This window comes from Cucumis melo, chromosome 12 (assembly GCF_025177605.1).
Source record: "Cucumis melo cultivar AY chromosome 12, USDA_Cmelo_AY_1.0, whole genome shotgun sequence".
NCBI lineage: Eukaryota > Viridiplantae > Streptophyta > Magnoliopsida > Cucurbitales > Cucurbitaceae > Cucumis > Cucumis melo.
In genome coordinates, this window is record NC_066868.1 from 6463194 (window position 1) to 6483954 (window position 20761).

Genomic DNA, 20761 nt, shown 5'->3' on the forward strand with positions numbered 1-20761 from the left:
CTTCTTTCTACGAAGCTACAAAGAACTTCTAGCACGAAGTATATTATCTCAATGGATGTCGAAAACATTTTGAGATCAAGTAGCTCTTACATTGGAAAACTGAGGTGACACTGCACTTGATGAACAACTATGAAATTTATCATTGGCATACTTTGTTGTCTGTGTTAACATAATTACAGCACTGCAAACTTTCACACTTCTTAGGTCACAAATTATGATTTCAATTATATGTAGTATACATTAAGTTTGTGAGAATGACATTTTGATATAAAACTTAGGTCTATACTTGAGGTAATGTTCTATGTCAAAGAGGGCTTGCTTAAGTTCTGTCATTTTAGTTATATTCAAACACCTATTTCAAATTTTAATAGGAAAAGAGGTTTCGATGTTGTACTTATTCCTTTAAATGATTTGTTAAGAGAAAATCATCTTATGCCATGGCTTTGCAACATATGATATTTGAGATCACAATGTGTTTTTTACTTGTCGAAAGAATTTGGTTGCAAATATTGAGCTTTCAAGTTTATTTATTTTTCCTACACTTCTACTGTTTTAGGCTATGACATTTTTCTTTTTCTTTTTATCACCTTATACGATGTATCATCCCCATATGATGTTTCTTTAACCAAATAATTCTGGCATGGCTCTGTCAAGTACTTTTTGGAGATAAGTCCTAATACCTATAAATTATCGACTATTTCTTCTACTTCCAACATTTGAGGAGATTACTCGATTTTGAAATGATTAGCACACTTTATTTACATCCATATTGCAGATCAACTCTAACAAAAGAGCTGTAAATGTGTCCTTTTTGTAGCCAACCTTTCTCTGGTAAATCTCAATTTTTTGTAGTTCCTAAGTTCTTATTGATGTTGGATCATAAACTGTTAGTTTATCATGGTTTGGTTTGCCTCATTTTTATTGTCCTTATATGTAAGAACATCAAATACTACATAACTTCTTATTCATTTGTGTATTTGATGGAGATATGGTCCTCAAGTATCAGTTAGTTCTTGAAGATCTTGATGTTTTGGTCTCTATAAGGTCTGATGAGGATTTAAAGCATAGGCTTGATGAGTATGATTGCCTAGAGAGTGAAGGAAAGCTTCAATGTTTCTTATTTCCTTCAAATCCAATTTTCATTAAGGCTCAGCCATTCTCCTCAAATCCCCAGCAAATTGAGCAACGTTATTTTGAAGCTATCAATGACATTGTATGGTCTGGCTCCTTTGCCAATGTAAAACTCTCCCGTAGTACCGCTAACTGACCTACATTCAGTATTTCATCTACTTGTTCATCTCCAAAATCATCTTCTTTAAATGCCCAAATGGCTGAATCTATGGCCCAAGAAATGTTGTCTTGGTATAGCATGAAACCAAGTTACCCTCCTATGCAAAAGGTCCATAGCTCTCTTAGCCTTTGCAGTTTTAACAACCTTCAACCTCCCACCAACATCATTCCGGTTAGTAAACACCATATTCAGCAACGCCATTACCACTATCAACAAAACAAGCAACAGCAGCAACATCATACTTCCAAGGTTGAAAGCTTTTCTTAAGTAAGATTAATTGTTATGTAAGTGAAGTCTTTAATTTCTTTGGTTTATTTGGTGGCTTTATTTTTTTTTTTTTTTTATTTTTTTTTTTTTTGTTAATTTGATGACTTTAATTGTTGTAATGTTAGGTAAGTGAAGTCTTTAATAGTGTCCCAATTTAAGTTAACCTACTACTTTCATACATTCAAACTTTAGATTTCTCATATCAATCTTTACTTTCGTTGCTTCCAATGCCTACTGATTCTTCTTAACTCCAGTATGTGGATTTGCTATCTCTTTTCTTTCCTTTTTCAAATATTTCAGATGCCTACTGATTTCTCATATCCGCTAACAGTTTCCTTTTTCAAATATTTCAGATGAGAAAGGGAAGTTTGATGAGTTGGTTGAAGATCAAAATGTGAAAATAATGATTGATCCGAAGACTCTGATGCACATAATAGGAACAAAGATGGACTTTGTCGATGACAAATTAAGGTATTTGATCAATCTCTTTCCTAGAATTTTATGTATTTTGCTCTATATATCCATCCTTAAGTTTATGAAATATCCTGCTTGTTAACTACAACTTTAGACTAAAATGTAACAGCTTGCGTACTACTTTTATTGAAATGTCCACAAGAGTTAGTGAATTAGTTATGCAATTGCTCTAATTAGAATTTGGATTTTCTTGCCATTTTTGTGCTTTTATTTTCTGATGAAATGAGCATTTTCCTTTTTCTGCTTTCTACTGATCTTTAGTTGTTAAATTTGTTTGGTGGTGGTTCATTTAGAATCTGGGTTTTCTTTTAATGACAATGGGTACCTTTTCTTTTCTTGACTTGTTTTCCAAATCTATGATTTTAGGAAGTTCTCTGTTCTGGTTTTAATAGAAAATTGCATTTAGATTGTGTTCAACTTTTCCACCAACAGTGTCCAAATATAGAATTTTGTTTTCCTTGGAATTTTCATCATCCAAATATTGCTTGATTGATGCATTGACTTTGCAGTCAGTTTCTTTGTTTTGCTGAAGATGTCATTGCTTTGTTGAACATGCATAGACGATTACTTGTATCTCTTAGAATGCATAGACGGGGAGCTAAATATGTCATTGCTTTGCTGAATATGCATAGATGGTTACTTGTATCTTTTCATGAACCATGTTTTGCCCATTTTTTGTGATTTGCATCTTTTTGAAGAATGAAGAGTTTCATCCACCATTGAGATCTCTTTTGTTAGTTTCTATACTGTTTCTACATTATGACTTTGATGTTGAAGGTTGTGTATGAAATGTGATGTTTGAGTCTAGAAATTCACAATAGCTTAGATCTTTGATGTTTTTGCATTTGTTATGCTCCTTTCTCCAAAGCTTCCCATTTTTCTTTGGTTTGGGGGGGGGGGGGGATGGTTATATCTGTTTCATTTGGACACTGTTGTTTTTTTCTATGATGCTAACTTGGAATATGATTGTGGCTTTTACAGCGAGGTTAATGTACCAAGATTTCACCTAATAATGGAATATGATTGTTTATTTATTTATTATTATTTTAAACCTTCTCTGAAGATGTTAGATAGAATTGTTGAATATTACTTTCAAATGCTACTGCAAGTGTGCTTAAGTGACTAAATATTCCTCCAACTTGTCCAATGCCTTCTCAGAAATGACATGTATTGAAATGACATATATTGAAGAAGCTTTGGGAAGTATAGTTGCATGGCCATCTAATAAAGTGATCATTGGTATGTTGTCTAATTCTAATATTTTTTTATCTACATTTGTTAAAGATTTTCTATACTTGTTTAATTAAAATATGTATTATAAATTTATGTAGGTGAATGAAATGGAGTCGTCGAACCAACGATGACAGTTAGCTCATATAATCTTATACACTTATGATGAACTTTGTTTGTATTTTGAGGGTTAATTTGTGTGGTTGGTACATTATTTACTAATATGTGTATTTTGTTTGTTAATTTGTTTGGTTGGTACATTTAGAATGACTACTGTGTTTAGTAATTTTAATACATTATGAATGAAAGTTAATTCATTCAAAAATTATTTTTGAGAAAAACGTTACCTCTTTCATGGTATCAAAAAGTTATTATAATAATTGAAAACAATTAAATAGCATTATTACAGCTGGATATACTATATTATAACTTAATATTATAGGTACAAATACTATATTATAGCTGAAAATTATAACTATAAATACTATACTATAACGTTGAAAAAAGGCTATTATAGCTGAAAATTATAATTATAAATACTATACTATAGCGTCGAAAAAGGGCTATTACATCTTAAAGATAGCACATTATTAAAGCTATATAAACTTATTATAGCTCTAACGAAAAACGCTATCAAATGTTTTTATAGCAATGTATATAAGCTATATCTTCAAACTCTACGATAGCATTAGTTATAGCTTCGAAAAAACGCTATAAAAAGATCCAGACTTTTAATAACATGGGCTGTCAGGACTCTCAAAAAACGCTATAAAAAGTCTATTATAGCGTTTTTCGTTAGCTATCGTTTATGTTATTTCTTGTAGTGTTCCAAGAGGACTCAAACTTTGAAGGGTAAAAAAAACGATAAAACGTGTTTCCGTAGAAAGTTATAAACGTTGAACATTATTTACAGAGTTGTAAAAGTACTTTAAATTAATAAACAAACAATTTTAGACTTTGTGAAATAAATTAAAATTGTTGATATTGGATGTTTATACTCTATTCAAATTTCTATAAGCAATATCACTGATATAAATCATACACATGTTGCCTTGTTTAACATCATTAAATGTTTAATTTCTAATTTAAATTAAAAATGATTTTGCAAATTAAATTTATAATTTAATTGCTAACTTTAATTTTACAGAGGGGAAAATAGCCATGGGAGCATCGGTCAAGTTTCTAACCTAGAAAGAAGAAGAAGGCTAACCTCGAATCATTAGGCTTCAAGTGTAATATCGACGGTGATAGTTTCCTTTCACGAATAGAGAGACGATCGGCTATCGACTGACGATGAACAGAGGACGAAAGACGGAGATAGAAGTGATGTCGTTGTCGTTTGAATGGAAGCGTCAGAGTTCGGCCGATGAAGAGATGAGATGAAGAAATCAATTGAATAATCTGAGAGATGAAGTCGATTGAATTGTGAGGGCCGATTGAAGAAGAAAAGAGATGAACAATTGAATATCGCGTGCGGGTAGTGAAACAGAGAGAAAAAAAGGGAAGTGACGAAAATAATTAGGGCTAGCACGCGATATTCTTTAATTAATTATAAATTTTTTTTTAATAGCTCAATTTAAAATGGGCTATGTTGGAGGGCTATTAAAAGTCCAATATGTTGTAGTGAAGGATTCGTACAAGGCTTTCATAGAGAGAAAGATTACCCAAATTTTGGACATTTTAAAAAATAATAATAATAGAAATATGATAAGACACAAATAGAAAAAAAAAAATATTATATGGGTGTGCCTTAAATAGAATTTCCAATGAGTTATATGTTTAAAATCCAAACATAAAAAGAGCAATTTCTCATCATTTACTAGTTTTTAACAAGAAATTACATATTTCATTTCAATAAACCTTCTCCCTCCATAGCTTTGCATTTTCTTAGCTCTATGTGGCCATACATATCATTTCATTTGTTCTAGGAAGAATCACCATAAATGATAAAATTGTTAAAAGTTTTTATAAAATATAGTAAACTTTCAAATTTTATCCATAATAGATACTAATAGAAGTTTATTGCAGATATATCTACAATTTTACTATATTTTATAAATATTTTGATTCGTTTTGCTATATTTGAAAATGCTCCTTCATCTTTTTAAATTTAAAATTAATGTTATATAGTTACGTAAAAGGGGGATTAGGCATTTTATTCTCTAGGGGATCACAAGTCCTTTCCATTACCCAATTCCCCATGGGCAAGGGAATGAGTCAATGTTTTTCCTGCTATCTTTGAACTCACTACCGTTTTCTTCATCGCATGTCATCCTCTTCCTTTCTTCCTCACACGCGCCATCAACCAATAAGCTAGTTAAAAATTCAATATTTTTATAAAATACAAAGTTTATCTGCATCTTAAACTAATTAAAATCAAAATCTAATTTTAATGATTTTTTTAAATTTAGGAACTAAATTGTTAAAAAATTGAAAGTACAAAGATTAAATTACGGGTCTTTTCAAAAATATAAAAAAGCTGCAAAGTATTTACACGGTAAAGAACAATTTCGAAAAATGGAAAAAGTCCAGAGCTCCAACATGTAAAATACCAAAAAAAAATTGATATAAACGATTTTTTTTAATATTCTTTATACACAATTTTTAGTTTTGGTTACCCTAATTTAAATGTCTAACCAAGTTTTACAACTAGGTTTTACAAGATTCTTATACACCATATCTAAACCTAAAAAAAGAAAAGAAGAAAGACTATACAATGTGAAGAAAAAAAAAAGGAAAAAGAAAAAAGAGAAAGAAAAACATGGACGCATTTAAAAAAATAGAGGAAAAAAATAAATTTGGTTATCCAAATCTAAAAACAAAAAAAAATGAAAGCAATCACGTCTAAAGAATACAAAGGACAACAGTTACATTTAGGAAAGTTTTCCATTAAATTATTTATATATTAAAATTCATGAACTAAAATTCACACCAAACTAAAAGTAAAAATGATCGTATTATTATAAACCAAAGTTGAAACTTAGTTTATAACCCTTTTGTTTTTAACATTATAAATACTCTAAACAATGGTTTAAAAACCAAACAAAAATTTGAAAACTAAAAGAAAAAGATAATTTTCAAAATGTTTTTTTGTTGAACTTTGTCAAGATTTCAACCATTGTATTTAAAATATATATGACTCATTTAATTGTAAAACATGGAGAAAAAATAAACTTAATTTACAAAAAAAAAACATAAAAAATGAAATAGTTATGAAACAAAAACTTTTATGAAAGTTGAACAGAAAATATTCTTCGATGTGGTTGTTATTATTAAATAAATAAATAATTAATTAATTAATTAATTAATTAAAGAAATAGGGAAATATTTAAAAAATAGAAAAGGAGGAAATGAGAAGAAGCGGGAAAATAACGGGACCTAATTTGGCAGTTGAGAAGTGGAGAAAGAGAATGCGAGTTCTGGGGTATTTTGCGAAAAAAGCCAAGAACAAGGAGATCAAATAGCCGAAAATGGAGGCAATTGTGAAGATTAAGGTATATAATCATTTTCATCTCCTCCATTTTTGTTTCGGTGGAGGTCTCGGAGATCCGGTGCTCTTGCGCTCACATACCGGAACCGGACGTCGATCCCTTCTCACCATTTTTCGAGGGCAAGGGTTATTCTTTCCCATTTCTCGTTCGGGTCCTCCTCCCGGTGCTTGCAGCCTTCTTCCCAATCCTAATCAATCCTTTTCATCTTTATGTATTTAGTTCTTTAACCGGATTTTTGGGATTTCCTTCTCCTCCTCCTGCTAACGGGAAATGGTTTCGCGCCAAGTGTTGCCTGTTTGTGGTACACTTTGTTTCTTTTGCCCTGCTTTGAGTACTAGATCTAGGCAGCCCATCAAGCGCTACAAGAAGCTGCTTGCGGATATCTTCCCTCGCTCTCTGGTTCATTTTTTCTCTAACGATATTTCAACTACCGTGTTTGTTGGGTGAAGGGAATTTGTGGCAGCTGTTTTGTAGACATTTAACCTTTTTTTCATGTTATGGCAGGAAGAAGAACCTAATGACAGGAAGATTGGTAAATTATGTGAATATGCATCGAAAAACCCTTTTCGGGTTCCCAAGGTTCCGTTTGCCTGAATTTTATTTTCGTTAATATGTTGGAACCCTGTTCTTAGATTATTCTAACGTGAATATCTTTATTATAATTTTTTTTTATCTTCATCTCACATGTCTAGAACAAAAGTTTCTGTATAGAGTGAACTTCTGTTGACAAGGAGATTATGAAGTCCTTTAATATGGAGGAAGTGGTTGAATTATATTCATATAAATCTAGCATGACATATTTCTCTGTCCTTTTATGTTTTTTCTCCTTGAGAAATCATATGACAGAAGAGTTGACGATTTGAAGGTTTGGGGGAAACTTAGTTGTCCAACGCTTGATTTGGATACTCTATTATTTCCGTGCTTCCCATTAAAATTTAATCCCCAATGTCAGAGGTTATGCATTTTCTTTTGGTGCAACCTTCTTGAGTTTAAATTTTTTGAGATGCTTTGGCTGTTTTTCATTATGATATATTCATTGCTTGGTCCCTGGGGTATGGAGGCATAGTAATTTGATGATTTGTATTTATAATACGTTAGGTTTTTCTCTTAATAATTTTTTTATTTTCTTTTGGCAGATCACAACTTATCTTGAGCAAAGATTTTACAAGGAATTGAGAAACGAGCAATTGCACTCTGTTAAAGTCGTCATATGTATCTACAGAAAGCTGCTATTTTCTTGTAAAGAGCAAATGTGAGTTCCATATTTAATTTTGTAATGACAGCTGTGAAATCTTTGAATATCAATATCATTTCCTGGATCTTTCTGTGAGATGGCTATAAACTAACACCGCAAGCTAAAATTTGGTTGAGTGGTGCAAGTTGCTAATACTTGCTAACATCTCAGTCATATCAATGGATTTCAATTCAGTCGGGTTGTTGTAACTTCACTTTTTTACTAAAATGTGGGGATTCATATGTAAAATGAAATTATAAAGCTAAATTGTGCAAATCATGTTAACTATAAGCCATATGTGAGACTTTGAATTAAGTTATTTTTCTTCAGAATAAATTTTCTGGAAACCATTTGCGATTTATGGAGGAATGCCCGTGGATTAAGCATGCTTATTGATTTTTTATATGTCCCAACTTAAAAATATACTAATTATTATTTATATACATTTAAAAGTTGTAATTGGCATAAATAACTATTGCAGGCCTCTATTTGCGAGTAGTTTGCTTGGCATCATCCACATTCTACTGGACCAAGCACGCCATGATGAAATGCGAATTTTAGGTTGCGAAGCCCTGTTTGATTTTGTTAATAACCAGGTAAAGGCTTGCTTTTTGTAATGTTGCTTAGTTCATGGTTTGTCCATTTATTTCATTTATTAATGAATTATTTCTTCCCCCCTCCCCCCCAAAAAAAGGTTGTTGGCCTAAGGTTGTGATGAATTAGCTTAAAGTCATTACTTGTAAACCTTTATTGTATTTATGTACATTTGTTATGCAGAGGGACAGCACTTATATGTTTAACTTAGATGGAATGATTCCCAAACTTTGCCTTCTAGCTCAAGAATTAGGGGAGGAAGGGAGAGAAAAACAGATGCGTTCTGCTAGCCTTCAAGCCCTCTCAGCTATGGTAATCTGCACTATGCTTATTTGGGCGTATTACTATTTATCTTTATGCACGTACTTCATGTGTTGGGCTTTCAATCTGTTAGTTACGTCATTACGTGAACAGACTTATATATATGATTGTTTTTCTTTTATTGATAATTTATTTTTAATGAAGCATGTAGCATGAAACCCTGGAAGGAGTTATTTAGTTTCTGGTTTTGATGTTACAGAAAAGTTTCAAGATGTATTCATGGAATACTCTATTTTAGGTTTAGGTATTTTTAACTGTTTTAACTTTTGATTAAAGAAATAATAATCAATACTAAATTTTAATTTATTTAATTTGATGGTAATGTTTTTATTAACAACTTTGCAATATTCAGAAATAATTACTAATTAAAATAAGATTATATCAACTAAAAAAGATCAAAGTAGTTTTTGTTAAAAGAATATAGGCTAATCTTATTTGTATAGGGTATTTAATACAAATGTTTTATTTTACACACTAATTTCCAACTTAATATCAAAAATTAAATAAAAAATTAATTTGATAAAAATATTAGCGGAAAAGTCATTACTAGCGAAAAGATGGAGAAAAAATTGTTACTAATTAATAAAAAGGACGTGAGTGTCATTTATTGATGAGAGGAGGGGTAATAATGGAAAGTGATTAATGAAAAGGAGTCGTTGTCACAAAAGACGGAATGAGAATAAGATTGATTTGTTTTTAGGGAGAGAAGTTAGATTACCCCTTTATGGGGCAGGGGTTCCCATATTTGTGGCTGACCCATCGATTGATTTCATTGCTATATTTTAGTAGACACTAGCGATGGGAATGAAAATTTTTCATTCCTACCCTTAATTCCAGTTCCTTGAAGTAACGTGGCCTTAGTCAAAGATTAGACAAGATTTTTCTGTCTGGGTGCTTCTTGAGTACTTGTTTCTTAGATAAATAGTAACTTCTTCTTTGCTGCATTAAGTCTAATTTGAAGAAGGTCCTAATGGTGCACACTCTCTAACTGACAGTAATGAAATACTTGATTGTCCAATGGTAAAATTTATACTAACAAAACATATAACCAGGGTGTTTGGATCAATGATTCCACAATAAACTCACCATAGTTAAAACCCACCATGGAAAGTGAAAACACTGGAAATTCCAAGCTACGTACTCCTGAATAAAATTTAAGCCTAGGTAAAGGTTGTGAGGTCTGTCAAAGAGACAAGTACATGGCAACGAGGCTTGCTGCAGGGTTTAATGAAAGTTTACTGCTCGGAAGGCGTGTGCTTGTGGTGGTTGATCATATAAGTAAAACTACTTCCTAACACTAAAATGCCTATCACTTCGTTGGCAGTAGCTCACTTTTTTGCAGATTTATAATGAGGCTCCACAAATACGAAATTCATTAATTTTAGAACAATATGTTTATCTTTATGTGATCATTTGGATAAAGCTTTTTGAACTTCATCTCATATGGATCGTTTGTTTCTTAGCTTTCCATGAGATAGTCACCCATGAACACATAAAAGCTAGTTGTGGACTTACGAGAGTCCACACAAGACGGCCTATCGAATCCGATTAAGCCCTAGCCTGGAAATCAGTACAAGGGAGGAAAAAAATTCCTTGACCTAGAGAACCTTTCAAGTATTGTAGAAGATGATAAGTAGCGTCAAGATGATATTGTCGAGGCTGAGAAATATACTAAGCTCATGAACACCAAAAACCATATTAGGGCTGGAAATAGTGAGATGTAAAAGCTTGCTAATCAAACAACGATAAATAGTGGGATCTTGCAACAAAAGACCATCATCAACAGATAAATGCTAGGGTCCATGGAACAGTTTAAAGGTTTACAACCCAAAGGACTAGTATCTTCAAAAATCTGCAAAATATAACGTTGTTGAGATAAGAAAATAACCTTGAGAAGAACATGCAAGTTAAAGATACATGAAGTAACTAAGGTCCCTAAAAGCCTTCAATTTAGAAGCAGTATTCAAGTGAGTTTTAAGATTATTAATGATTTGAATGGAATCACCTGTCAATATATGTCATCAACGTAAACAAGTAAGGCCATAAAAGTGGCACTAGATTCTTGGATAAAGAGAGAATAATCAGATTTCAACTGCTTAAAACCAAGGAGAAACAATGCATTAGAGAGCTTGTTGAACCACGGGCCGAAGCCTGTTTGATACCATATATGGAATTATGTAAACAACAGACTAAGCACTCCTCCTGAGGTGCAACAACATTATGATTGTAGCCAAGAGGCAAGTCCATATATACCTCTTTGTGAAGATCGCCATGTAAGAGTGCATGATTCACATCAAGTTGAGCTAAGAGTCAGTTATAGGAAACTGCAAGAGTGAGTAAGAGTTTGATACTAACCATTTTGACACTGGTGAAAGAGTCTCAATATAGTCCAGGCCTTCTTGTTAAGTGTATCCTTAATATGGAAAAGTAAATTATAATAACACCCTTAATATTGAAAATACAAAACTGCCCTCAATACTTATGATTCAAATGGCACTTGGTGTATGTTTTTTTACGAGGTGGATGCCATTTAACTGGTTTTCTACCAAATCAAAATGTTGATAAATTACATTTTATTTTGTTATTTTTCCTTTTCTATTTATTAGACTTAACGAGTAATTACAAAACGGTCTTGTCACCAAAGCCCCAAAGAGAAACTTAAATTTTAACAGGGACCATTCATCTATGTGAGATGTCTTTAGTTTCACACTGAAGAGCCCACAAAACCACCAATTTCTCGAATGAAGAACCTTTTAGTTTGATCGTCTTTTTACAACTAAGAAAGCTGGCAAAGCTAAAGTTGAACATCTCAGAAAAAGAAACTTTAAAGAACCTTGGAAAACTTAAATCTCTAGGGGATATGATCTAGGGATAGTTGGCAAGCTAGGATAACAACATAGTCAAAGCATGTGTCATTTTCCTATTGGTGACTAAGTAAACCCCAAGGAAGGAGAAGAGAAAATCTTAGAGATTAAAGATTGAAGCTGCATATGATTCCACAAGGAGGAAAATTCATATAATAGGAGAAACAAGGACCAAAGGAGTATATCTCCCGGTCACCTATCCTCTCAAAAAGAAGTATCTCTCCTATCACCTAACACGTTTAACAAATTGGCAACTTTTTGTAATTACTGGTTAGGTCTCATTTTTGTTAATTGGAGGACTTTCTCATGGGGCACATCTTTTCTTTGTTGGTTCTCTTTTTTCTATGTCCTTGTATACTTTTCAATGAAAGCTCAGTTCCTTTTAAAAAATGTAAAATATTGATAAACTTGGGGAATATAATGATGTAATGTAGAAAGGTGTATTAACCCGTAAGTTCCTTCCAAGAAGAAAGCAAAAGACTATCCAATTAAGGAAGGAGTTGCCACCATTCTATTTCTTAAGTTAGAATACTGGGGGTTGGTTCTTTTTGCTAATTTTCTGTTTAAGGGAGGAGGTTTGGTCCTTTGCTACATTTAAGGCCTTACTTTTAAAGATTTATATAAATATTTAATAGGTCTTATTCTCTTGGGTCAAAGCCCGTTCGTTATTTTTAGGCTAGTCCCTGATTGGATTCTTTTGGGCTATTGTGATTATTATTATTTTATTATACTTAATGAAAAACTTGGTTTGAAAAGAGTAGTAACTAGTTAAACAAGCAGCAGCCCTTTCTTCTATTTAGACATGCATGAATTGATAGTCATGTTACCCACTGCTTCTATTGCTTTAATTTTATCATCTGCTAACCAATAAGGTGTTGTTAACAAGGCACAAATAAGTCGATAAGACTCAATGTCTACGTTCTTGAATGTTTAAATTCATTTATGGAAAGAGCAAAAAAATGGTGAGCCTTGGTGAAGAACATGGTTCAAGATGACATGCACCCCTTCTTTTTTTTTTACTCAAAAGAGAAAACCACACTTTAGTTCAATTGGGGATTTCTTCAATAAATAGAATTGCAGTAGAGAAGTTAGAGTGATTGTGCAACTCCACTTCTCTTGTGTATTGGAAGGTAGAGTAAAAAAATGATCTTCAAAGTGAAGCTGACAAACATTTGTTTTTGTCAGGTCCTAGTTCTTGACTGACTTAAAAGTGAAACCATGAAAAAGACATTTTGGATTAGAAAGGTTTCTTGGACTTGTCTTTGGGTTTGACTAAACAAATAGTTGGGAGGAACAGTTGAAATACGGTTACATAGAATTTCTAAAGAAAAATTTAGTAGCATCATAGGAAGGAGAATTTCCTGCTTCCCTCCAAAATTTTTATGAATTTAGGAAGAATGGAAAACTAATTTCCAAAATCAGGCCCAAAACTAATCCTGTTGAAATATGTCCCAATTTAATTGAGTGAAGTCACCAAAGTGAAATTTGGGTTGCATGCATAACCTTTGAGGCAACTTCTCTTTGGTTGATGAAATAAATGGCCAGAACAGTTGAATATTAGCACAAATATACCTAATACTAAAAGAAAATTACATATCTTTTAATTGCTAAAAGAATTGAATTTTTGGTCTGTTCAAATGGTAACAAATCCATTATCTTAATTAGGGGGAGGGAGGGACATTGAACCAGAATGGCCAACGTAAGAACTTATTGTTAAGACACCGTGAGAACATATTGCTGAAAATACCCAAAAACAAATTGTTGTCCTGAACTAAACTTTCCTTTCCAAATTCTGCTTTTCTCATCTGCCTTTTAAATTTTGAATCACAATTCATATATAAATATATCTCTTTGATGTAACTGTTTCTGTTGTTTTATCCTCGTTCCTTCATGTTCAAATTACAATGACATTGATACATCGGTTCACTTTTCTTTGTGTTCCCTGTTTCTGTTGGCGATCCTTATTTGGTTTTTTCTTAGTCTGGAAATAATTTTTTAATGAGTGTTCCATCTGCAGGTTTGGTTTATGGGTGAATTTTCCAATATATCATCAGAATTTGACAATGTAAGTTTCTTTGCATTTACCACATTATTATCATTTTCTCTCTTTAGTTTTAGGAACTATTGCCAGCCTTTTTACCGTTGGTTATTTAAATCATTCTCCTTATTTTGTTCTGCTTGGTCTTCCTCTGCAAGTTTAAGACTTTAGTGGTTATATTTATAACCACGAGGAAGTATACGAATACTTTAGTATCTAAGTGGTCAAGACTACATATAACTTGTAAACTGCATATAACTTGTAAACAGCCCCCACACCCCGAATTTTATCATCCTTTTTAAGAAGGTCAATGCTGTAGGTAGTTTCCTTATAGTTGTGGGCTGTAAGAAGTATGCTGATCTCTGATTGATTCTCTTATTTATTCTAGATATTTTACTTGTCTACGTATTATTATGTCTTATGTTGGTGGTAAAAAGTTTCATCTAAAATTTTAGGTTATCTCTGTCGTGTTGGATAATTATGGAGATCTTAAAAGTACTTCCACTGCTCCTTCCCACAACGAGCAAGATACTCAGGATGAAAGTGCTGAAGTAGTTCCCCGTTCAAACGAGCACTTGACAAGGGTGTCTTCATGGAGGATGATAGTAACTGAAAGGGGGGAATTGAATATATCTCTGTAAGTTTATGTCTTGGAACTACATAACTATATTTGTGTCAACTTTCCCAATTGATATCATTCTTATATGTAACAGAGAAGACGCAAAAAATCCAGAATTTTGGTCAAGGGTTTGCCTACATAATATTGCTAAGTTAGCTAAGGAAGCTACAACTATACGACGTGTCTTGGAATCTTTCTTCCGCTATTTTGATACTGGCAATCTTTGGTCTCCAAAACTTGGGCTTGGTCTTTCTGTCTTGATGGATATGCAAATAATAATGGAGAATTTGGGTATTGTTTGAGTTTTGACCTTTGAGATCTAAACTACTACTTCTGATTTCTTCCTATATTTGTATAATTGTACTAGTGATTTTCATGTTTGTTATTGTTTTTTTATACAGGGCACAACTCACACTTTATGCTTGCAATTTTAATCAAGCACCTCGATCACAAGAATGTTCTTAAAAACCCTACCATGCAAATTGACATTGTTAATATTGCTACCTCCCTTGCTCAACAAACAAATGCCCAACCATCAGTGGCAATAATTGGTGCTCTAGGTGATATGATGAGACATCTTCGAAAAAGTATACATTGCTCCCTTGATGATGGTAACTTAGGGGCAGAAGTTGTCGAGTGGAACCGAAAAAACCAAGCGTCAGTTGATGCATGCCTTGTAGAGTTGTCAAGAAAGGTAATTTTGCATTCATTTTCTATTACTTAGATAGCAGTTTTCATATAAAAGAACAGTTATTAGGCTGTAGTTACCCATTAAACTGGTAACTACAAATTCTTTACTGGTTTGTGGATTATCTGAAAATGGCTATTTAAAGACGAGGTCATTCCATTGTATATTTACATGTAATACAATCATAAAGTTCACATTGTTTTGTTTGACTTCCGCATGCACACTGTGAATGCCTATGAAATCTTCTCAATTCAATTTCTGATAACCTTCTAAGTTCTTAACATTGTTGTTGATTTTCATGCAATGGCTTAGGTTGGAGATGCGGGTCTTATTCTAGACATGATGGCTGCCATGTTGGAGAACTTGTCAAATATTCCTGTCATGTCTAGAACATTAATTTCTACTGTGTACCGTACAGCCCAGATCGTGGCATCAATACCGAATCTTGTGTATCAAGATAAGGCAAGAGCATCTTTTCTTTTTCATCTCCCCTAAATTCTTTAAGATTGTGGTTCAATCTTAGTCTCCACCTTTTTCTCTTCACCCATCTCTACCCCAGCCGTGTAAAACTTAAAATGTTTTGCAGGGCTTTCCTGAGGCGTTATTCCATCAATTACTACTGGCAATGGTCTGCTCAGACCATGAAACTAGAGTTGGTGCTCACCGTATATTTTCTGTTGTTCTTGTTCCATCATCTGTCTGCCCACGTCCTCATGCTTCTGTACCCCACTCTGCAAAGCCTACTTATATTCAACGGACACTCTCAAGAACTGTGTCAGTGTTCTCCTCTTCAGCAGCACTTTTTCAGAAAGTTAAAGTTGAGCCTCATTCTGCACCAGAGAACATCTTTCAAAAGGTGGATGAAAAACCTATAATTCAGCAGCCTACAAAAGTTGAAGGTGACTCCATTTTTAACAGACTAAAGTCAAGTTACAGTCGGGTTCACACAGTGAAAAAGGATCCACCAATTTCAGTTCAAGCCTCAATTATAGAAGAAGAGGAAGAGCCAAAGATCAACAATAATACTATGATGAATAGGCTGAAATCTAGTTACAGCCGAGCTTATAGTATGAAAAAGACTACACCTAGTACAGTTACTGATGAGAAACCTTTGGGAAGTTCAGAAAAGGAACAGGTATGTGTTTTGTTCTTTATTATTGTTACGTCAAGGTATTCCTCAATTACTGTTTAGTGTTTCCTCATGGTCTAACATTATCATTTTGTTCGATTAAAACTACAGACAACATTCCTTAGGCTTAGCAGCCGCCAGATTACCAATCTTCTCTCATCAATATGGGCACAATCCATCTCTCCTCTCAATAAACCTGAAAACTATGAAGCAATTGCTCATACTTATTGCCTTGTGTTGCTATTTGCGCGGACTAAGGTAAAATCATTATTGTTAGTTCAATCACTTTATGGAATTAGTATATATTTTGGCCAAGCCCTGAGGAATGTAATCTAGATCTACCCTCGGGTCGTATTTATGTCTTATACTTTGGTTCCTAACTATAAGTTGTGAACTTCTTCTTTTTCCCTTCATTTAGTGTTGACTACAATTTTGGGCAGCTATGGTATCGTCATTCATTTTTATGGCTATGGAATGTGAGAGATATAAAATCATGTTAGTCTGACAGACTAGTCAATTACAGGATACTCATAAGTTCTGGTAATGTAAAGTAAATATATATCTTGACAATGATGTGGATTATGGATACCATTACTAGTTTGCATCAGCTGCTAATATTCTTCAAGCGTATTTGTCAAATATAAATGCTCCTTTTATATTTTTTATTGTAATGTAGTTTTTTATGATTATATGAATTTTAGAGTCCAGGATAATTTGCATCAAGGACTGATGAATGGGTTTGAACTGTTAAGCATGAGTCTTAAATGGAAAATGCTGGATTGCTCTGAATTATTGAGAAGGAAACTTATGGTGTAGAAGTAGACTTTTTCCATAGTCTATCATATTTTAAATTCATATAAGATCTCAGCTCAGCTTCTAAACTGTGATGGAGAGAATTGAAATCTTAGTTCCCTTAGTTCTGGTGAACTGGAACAAAAATCTGATGGGAATATGTTATTTTAAGATCTCAGCGTAGCTTATGGTTACTGGTCAGTTTGCATTATTGTCAATTTGACACTTAATCATTTGTCCAGCATCAATAGATAGATATCCTTATATAATTGTCCTTATGTTATACTCTTATTTGATAGAACTCCAGCCATGAGACGCTCATTCGAAGTTTCCAGCTAGCATTTTCCTTGCGGAGCATTTCCCTGGCTGGAGGTAGAAAACATTCTAAGTTATTAAAATTAAATTTCATATCTACTGTTCTGAACATTCCAAATATATTGTGATGGAAAGATATGTTTTTTCATTGCTTGTCATACGACCCTTTGGATGGGGCTTCAATAAGTTATCTCTTCAGCTAAAATGACCTTCTACAAATTGCAGGGCAATTGCAACCATCACATCGTAGGTCCCTTTTTACGTTGGCAACATCAATGATCATCTTCACAGCAAAAGCCTACAACATCGTGCCTCTTGCCCCTCGTGCTAAAGTTGCCCTTACTAGTGAAGTAGTACGTTCAAAATTTTTTGTTGCTACTCTAATTCATGTGTAGTACCAATATGTCTATCTTCCAGCTTGACATCTCTTTACTGGATATGTAATTGGGTTCTTGTTGATCCTAATTTCGGTTTCAAATAAAGTTTAAGATTTTTGGTTTCTGAGTGATACTAAATTCTTACTTTCATCAGGTTGATCCGTTTCTACGGTTGGTTGAAGATTGCAAGCTACAAGTCTCTCATTTAGGACATGACAACCCCAGACCAGATTATGGATCTAAGGAAGACAATGAAGATGCTGAGAAGTCGCTTTCAGCAGTTGACACAAGTGAAAGTCAATCTAAGGAGTCATTTGCTAAGCTAATTTTGCAGACATTGCATAACATGTCAGAAGTAAGCATTACTTTTTTTCTTTTCTTTTTTCACGGCAAATAATCTTTATTTTAGTATACCAGAAAACTAATGTTATATTTTCCATTTCTAGTAATTGTAACTAACTGTTGTGTCTCTAAAGCAGAACGAGTTATCTTCTATTAGAGAACAGTTGCTTCAAGACTTTTTGCCAGACGATACTTGTCCATTAGGAACTCAATTTTTTGTCACACCAAGAGAAATTTATCAATGTGGACCCAAGAGTGACGAGACTTCTAACACGGTTCATTACAATTCACTCATCTCACATGTCTAAGATTTCAAACTATTTTCAAATTATAGACTTTTCTTTACATTTTAGTGTATTTTGTAGGTTGACCCCTTATTTTCAATGGATAATGACAATCTATGCGATGAACCTCAAAGTCAAAATGATATTGAGATAGAGAAGGTCCCAGAAGGTCCAAGTGTAATGAGTGCTGATGAACTTTTGAATTTGGTAAGTTGCTAAACTTTGCACATGTGTTCGTATACATTTGAGCATTTGAGATGAACATTCATAAAGACTACAAAATCTTGTATTCTACATTGTCTCAAAATTTATTCAAAATTTAAGAAGATTTAAACTACAGAATTAAGTGTTAAAAGCAGAACAAAAGGGAATTAGAATCAGGAATGTACTTTACTGATCGAGAAATGTAAAGTTGTTCTGGAAACATAATAAATAATCAATAATCCTCTTAGGGTTCAGTATGCATTTTCATGCAATTCCTAACATTATATTGAACTCAAGGAAATGTTTATCCTATCGAACTCAAGGAATTTTTTATCCTATTGAACTCAAGGAAATTTTTATCCTATTGAACTCTAGGAAATGTTTATGAAAGCCTTGATTTAATCAGATAAACAATTTAATAAAAAAATAAAAAGGTCTCGATTTTAGTTTTCCTTCGTTTATCCCATGAACGGTTTTGGGATCTGCTATGGTGGTTGAAGTTAATTCTTCCTGTGATATATTATTACGTTTCTTCCAATATTTTCCAAAGTGATAGATGTTTGCAGAAGTATAAGCATGGCTGGGAAGATAATTTTTTGCCTAACCTATTTTCCTCATTTATCTCCTTGGTGTAACTAATGTATCCTCCTATTAACAATCTTTGATACAGATTTCTGATATAACAAATCAAGTTGGAAGGTTATCTGGCTCCTTACCGACAAACATGCCTTACAAGGAAATGGCTGGAAATTGCGAAGCTCTTTCAGAAGAAAAGCAGCAGAAGATATCCAATTTCATTACTTCTCAACCAACTAATGAAAGTTCAGTTAGAACCCCCACTCATGATGATGACAATCTGGGAAAAGAAGAGCCTTCTCAACGCCATGTTCAGTTCACTGTAAATAAGGTACTTTCTATCATATACACGGCTTCTGATCAAATCAATACTTGATATGGAGAAAATTTAAATGGAATAATTCTTAACTGAAAATGTGAGATCTTATTATTCTCTTGGTAAGTATTTTGGAACTTCCATCTCTGCTTTCATAGATTGACATCAGCTCATGTATGCATAAGTATGTCCACCTTCTCTCTTGGCTATCTCTTTCTTGTAAAATCTGACTATGAAATTCATTAAAATGCAGAGTGGCAACCCATTTGTTGACTCAGATGTACCTATGTACTGGAATTCCTCCATTAACACTTATCCAGCACTTTGTGCAACAGAGTACCAATATTATCCCCATCTCATTCAACTACCATCCTCTAGCCCATACGATAACTTCTTAAAGGCAGCTGGTTGTTAAGTTATGGAAAAGAACACGAAAACTCTTCAAGGCTTCTCGGCGACTGTGAGGATTGGCTATATATTTCAAGATGAGCAAGCAAAACTCCTGAGGTCTACATTCTGGACCGGGCATCTGCTGCTGCTGCTGCTCTACTCATTCGGTCAAGTTCTTGTCATCGTTTTTGTATATTTTGATATGATTCATACATGCCATTTTCTTGATGGCAGGTAATTTGTTTTCCTTCAGCCAGTTGCATGTTTGGATTGTTGAAATCATTCATATATGATGCCTTTGGATATGTATTATAGAGAAATAGGTTGTTAGATGAGATTGGGCTTAATGTTTGTCTAGACTTGGAGATTCCATGGTTATCTCTGTCCAGAAGGTGCATTCACAGGAGATTGTTTACCTGTTGGACTGTCATAGGTTTGTAAGTGATAAAAGAGCGATTAATGGAGATTTGTTTAGCTGTATATTTGTAACAAGTATCTTTGTATTTATGAGTGTAAGTATTTCCTTTTGTAACAGTTGACAACTATTCATTATAGGCTATATTAGTGGGGCTTATCTTACGAAACTTCGGTCTACTCATTGCTTATGTTCTGAACTATGTATCTATGAAGTTTAGATACTTCAAACTGTCAAGAGAATTGGTATTATTTCGGATACATTCAAATACGTGGTTGATACATGATTCAAAGCATCTTAATTTTTAAACTTTTTCTTTATTTTTTAGATAAGTGTTTCTCTATTTCTATCTTTATAAGAGAATTATCTTAAACTTATATTCATCTATTCTTTTGGCATGAATATGGCTTGGTAACCTACGTACTTTGAATATCATGAAAATAAGTTTAAGAATATAATCTTATTTATGATTTCATAATTTAGATCGATTGATATAAACAGCCTGTAAAT

At 33.2% G+C, this 20761-nt stretch overlaps 1 protein-coding gene and 1 long non-coding RNA gene across 3 annotated transcripts; both read left to right on the forward strand.

Annotated features, from left to right (window-relative positions):
* Positions 1 to 1000: 1000 nt before the first annotated feature.
* On the forward strand, positions 1001 to 3508 carry LOC127144371 (uncharacterized). The gene is made up of 3 exons (XR_007816035.1): positions 1001 to 2029; positions 3191 to 3271; positions 3364 to 3508. It is a non-coding gene; the product is annotated as an uncharacterized LOC127144371 (long non-coding RNA).
* A 3277-nt stretch (positions 3509 to 6785) lies between these two features.
* Positions 6786 to 20420, forward strand: LOC103501308 (protein SEMI-ROLLED LEAF 2-like). Of its 2 annotated transcripts, none has more exons than XM_008464853.3 (19): positions 6786 to 7152; positions 7258 to 7332; positions 7890 to 8005; positions 8469 to 8583; positions 8765 to 8893; positions 13784 to 13831; positions 14260 to 14441; positions 14518 to 14714; positions 14825 to 15117; positions 15424 to 15573; positions 15698 to 16246; positions 16352 to 16498; positions 17332 to 17404; positions 17573 to 17700; positions 17879 to 18079; positions 18201 to 18341; positions 18432 to 18557; positions 19225 to 19461; positions 19700 to 20420. In XM_008464853.3, exons 1-19 carry the CDS (start codon positions 7024 to 7026, stop codon positions 19859 to 19861), a joined length of 3198 nt encoding a protein of 1065 aa, XP_008463075.1. In that variant the 5' UTR covers positions 6786 to 7023; the 3' UTR covers positions 19862 to 20420. The 2 variants fall into 2 exon arrangements, with proteins under 2 accessions (XP_008463075.1, XP_008463083.1); XM_008464861.3 differs by having other exon boundaries at positions 18204 to 18341.
* Positions 20421 to 20761: the final 341 nt, after the last annotated feature.

What these genes read in the sequence shown, in the direction of transcription:
- LOC103501308 (XM_008464853.3), top strand. Translation starts at nt 7,024, where the DNA reads ATGGTTTCGCGCCAAGTGTTGCCTGTTTGTGGTACACTTTGTTTCTTT. An exon ending in TTCAAGCCCTCTCAGCTATG is followed by an intron (nt 8,894 to 13,783) that starts GTAATCTGCACT and finishes TTCCATCTGCAG; the next exon opens with GTTTGGTTTATGGGTGAATT. An exon ending in GAAGTTCAGAAAAGGAACAG is followed by an intron (nt 16,247 to 16,351) that starts GTATGTGTTTTG and finishes TTAAAACTACAG; the next exon opens with ACAACATTCCTTAGGCTTAG.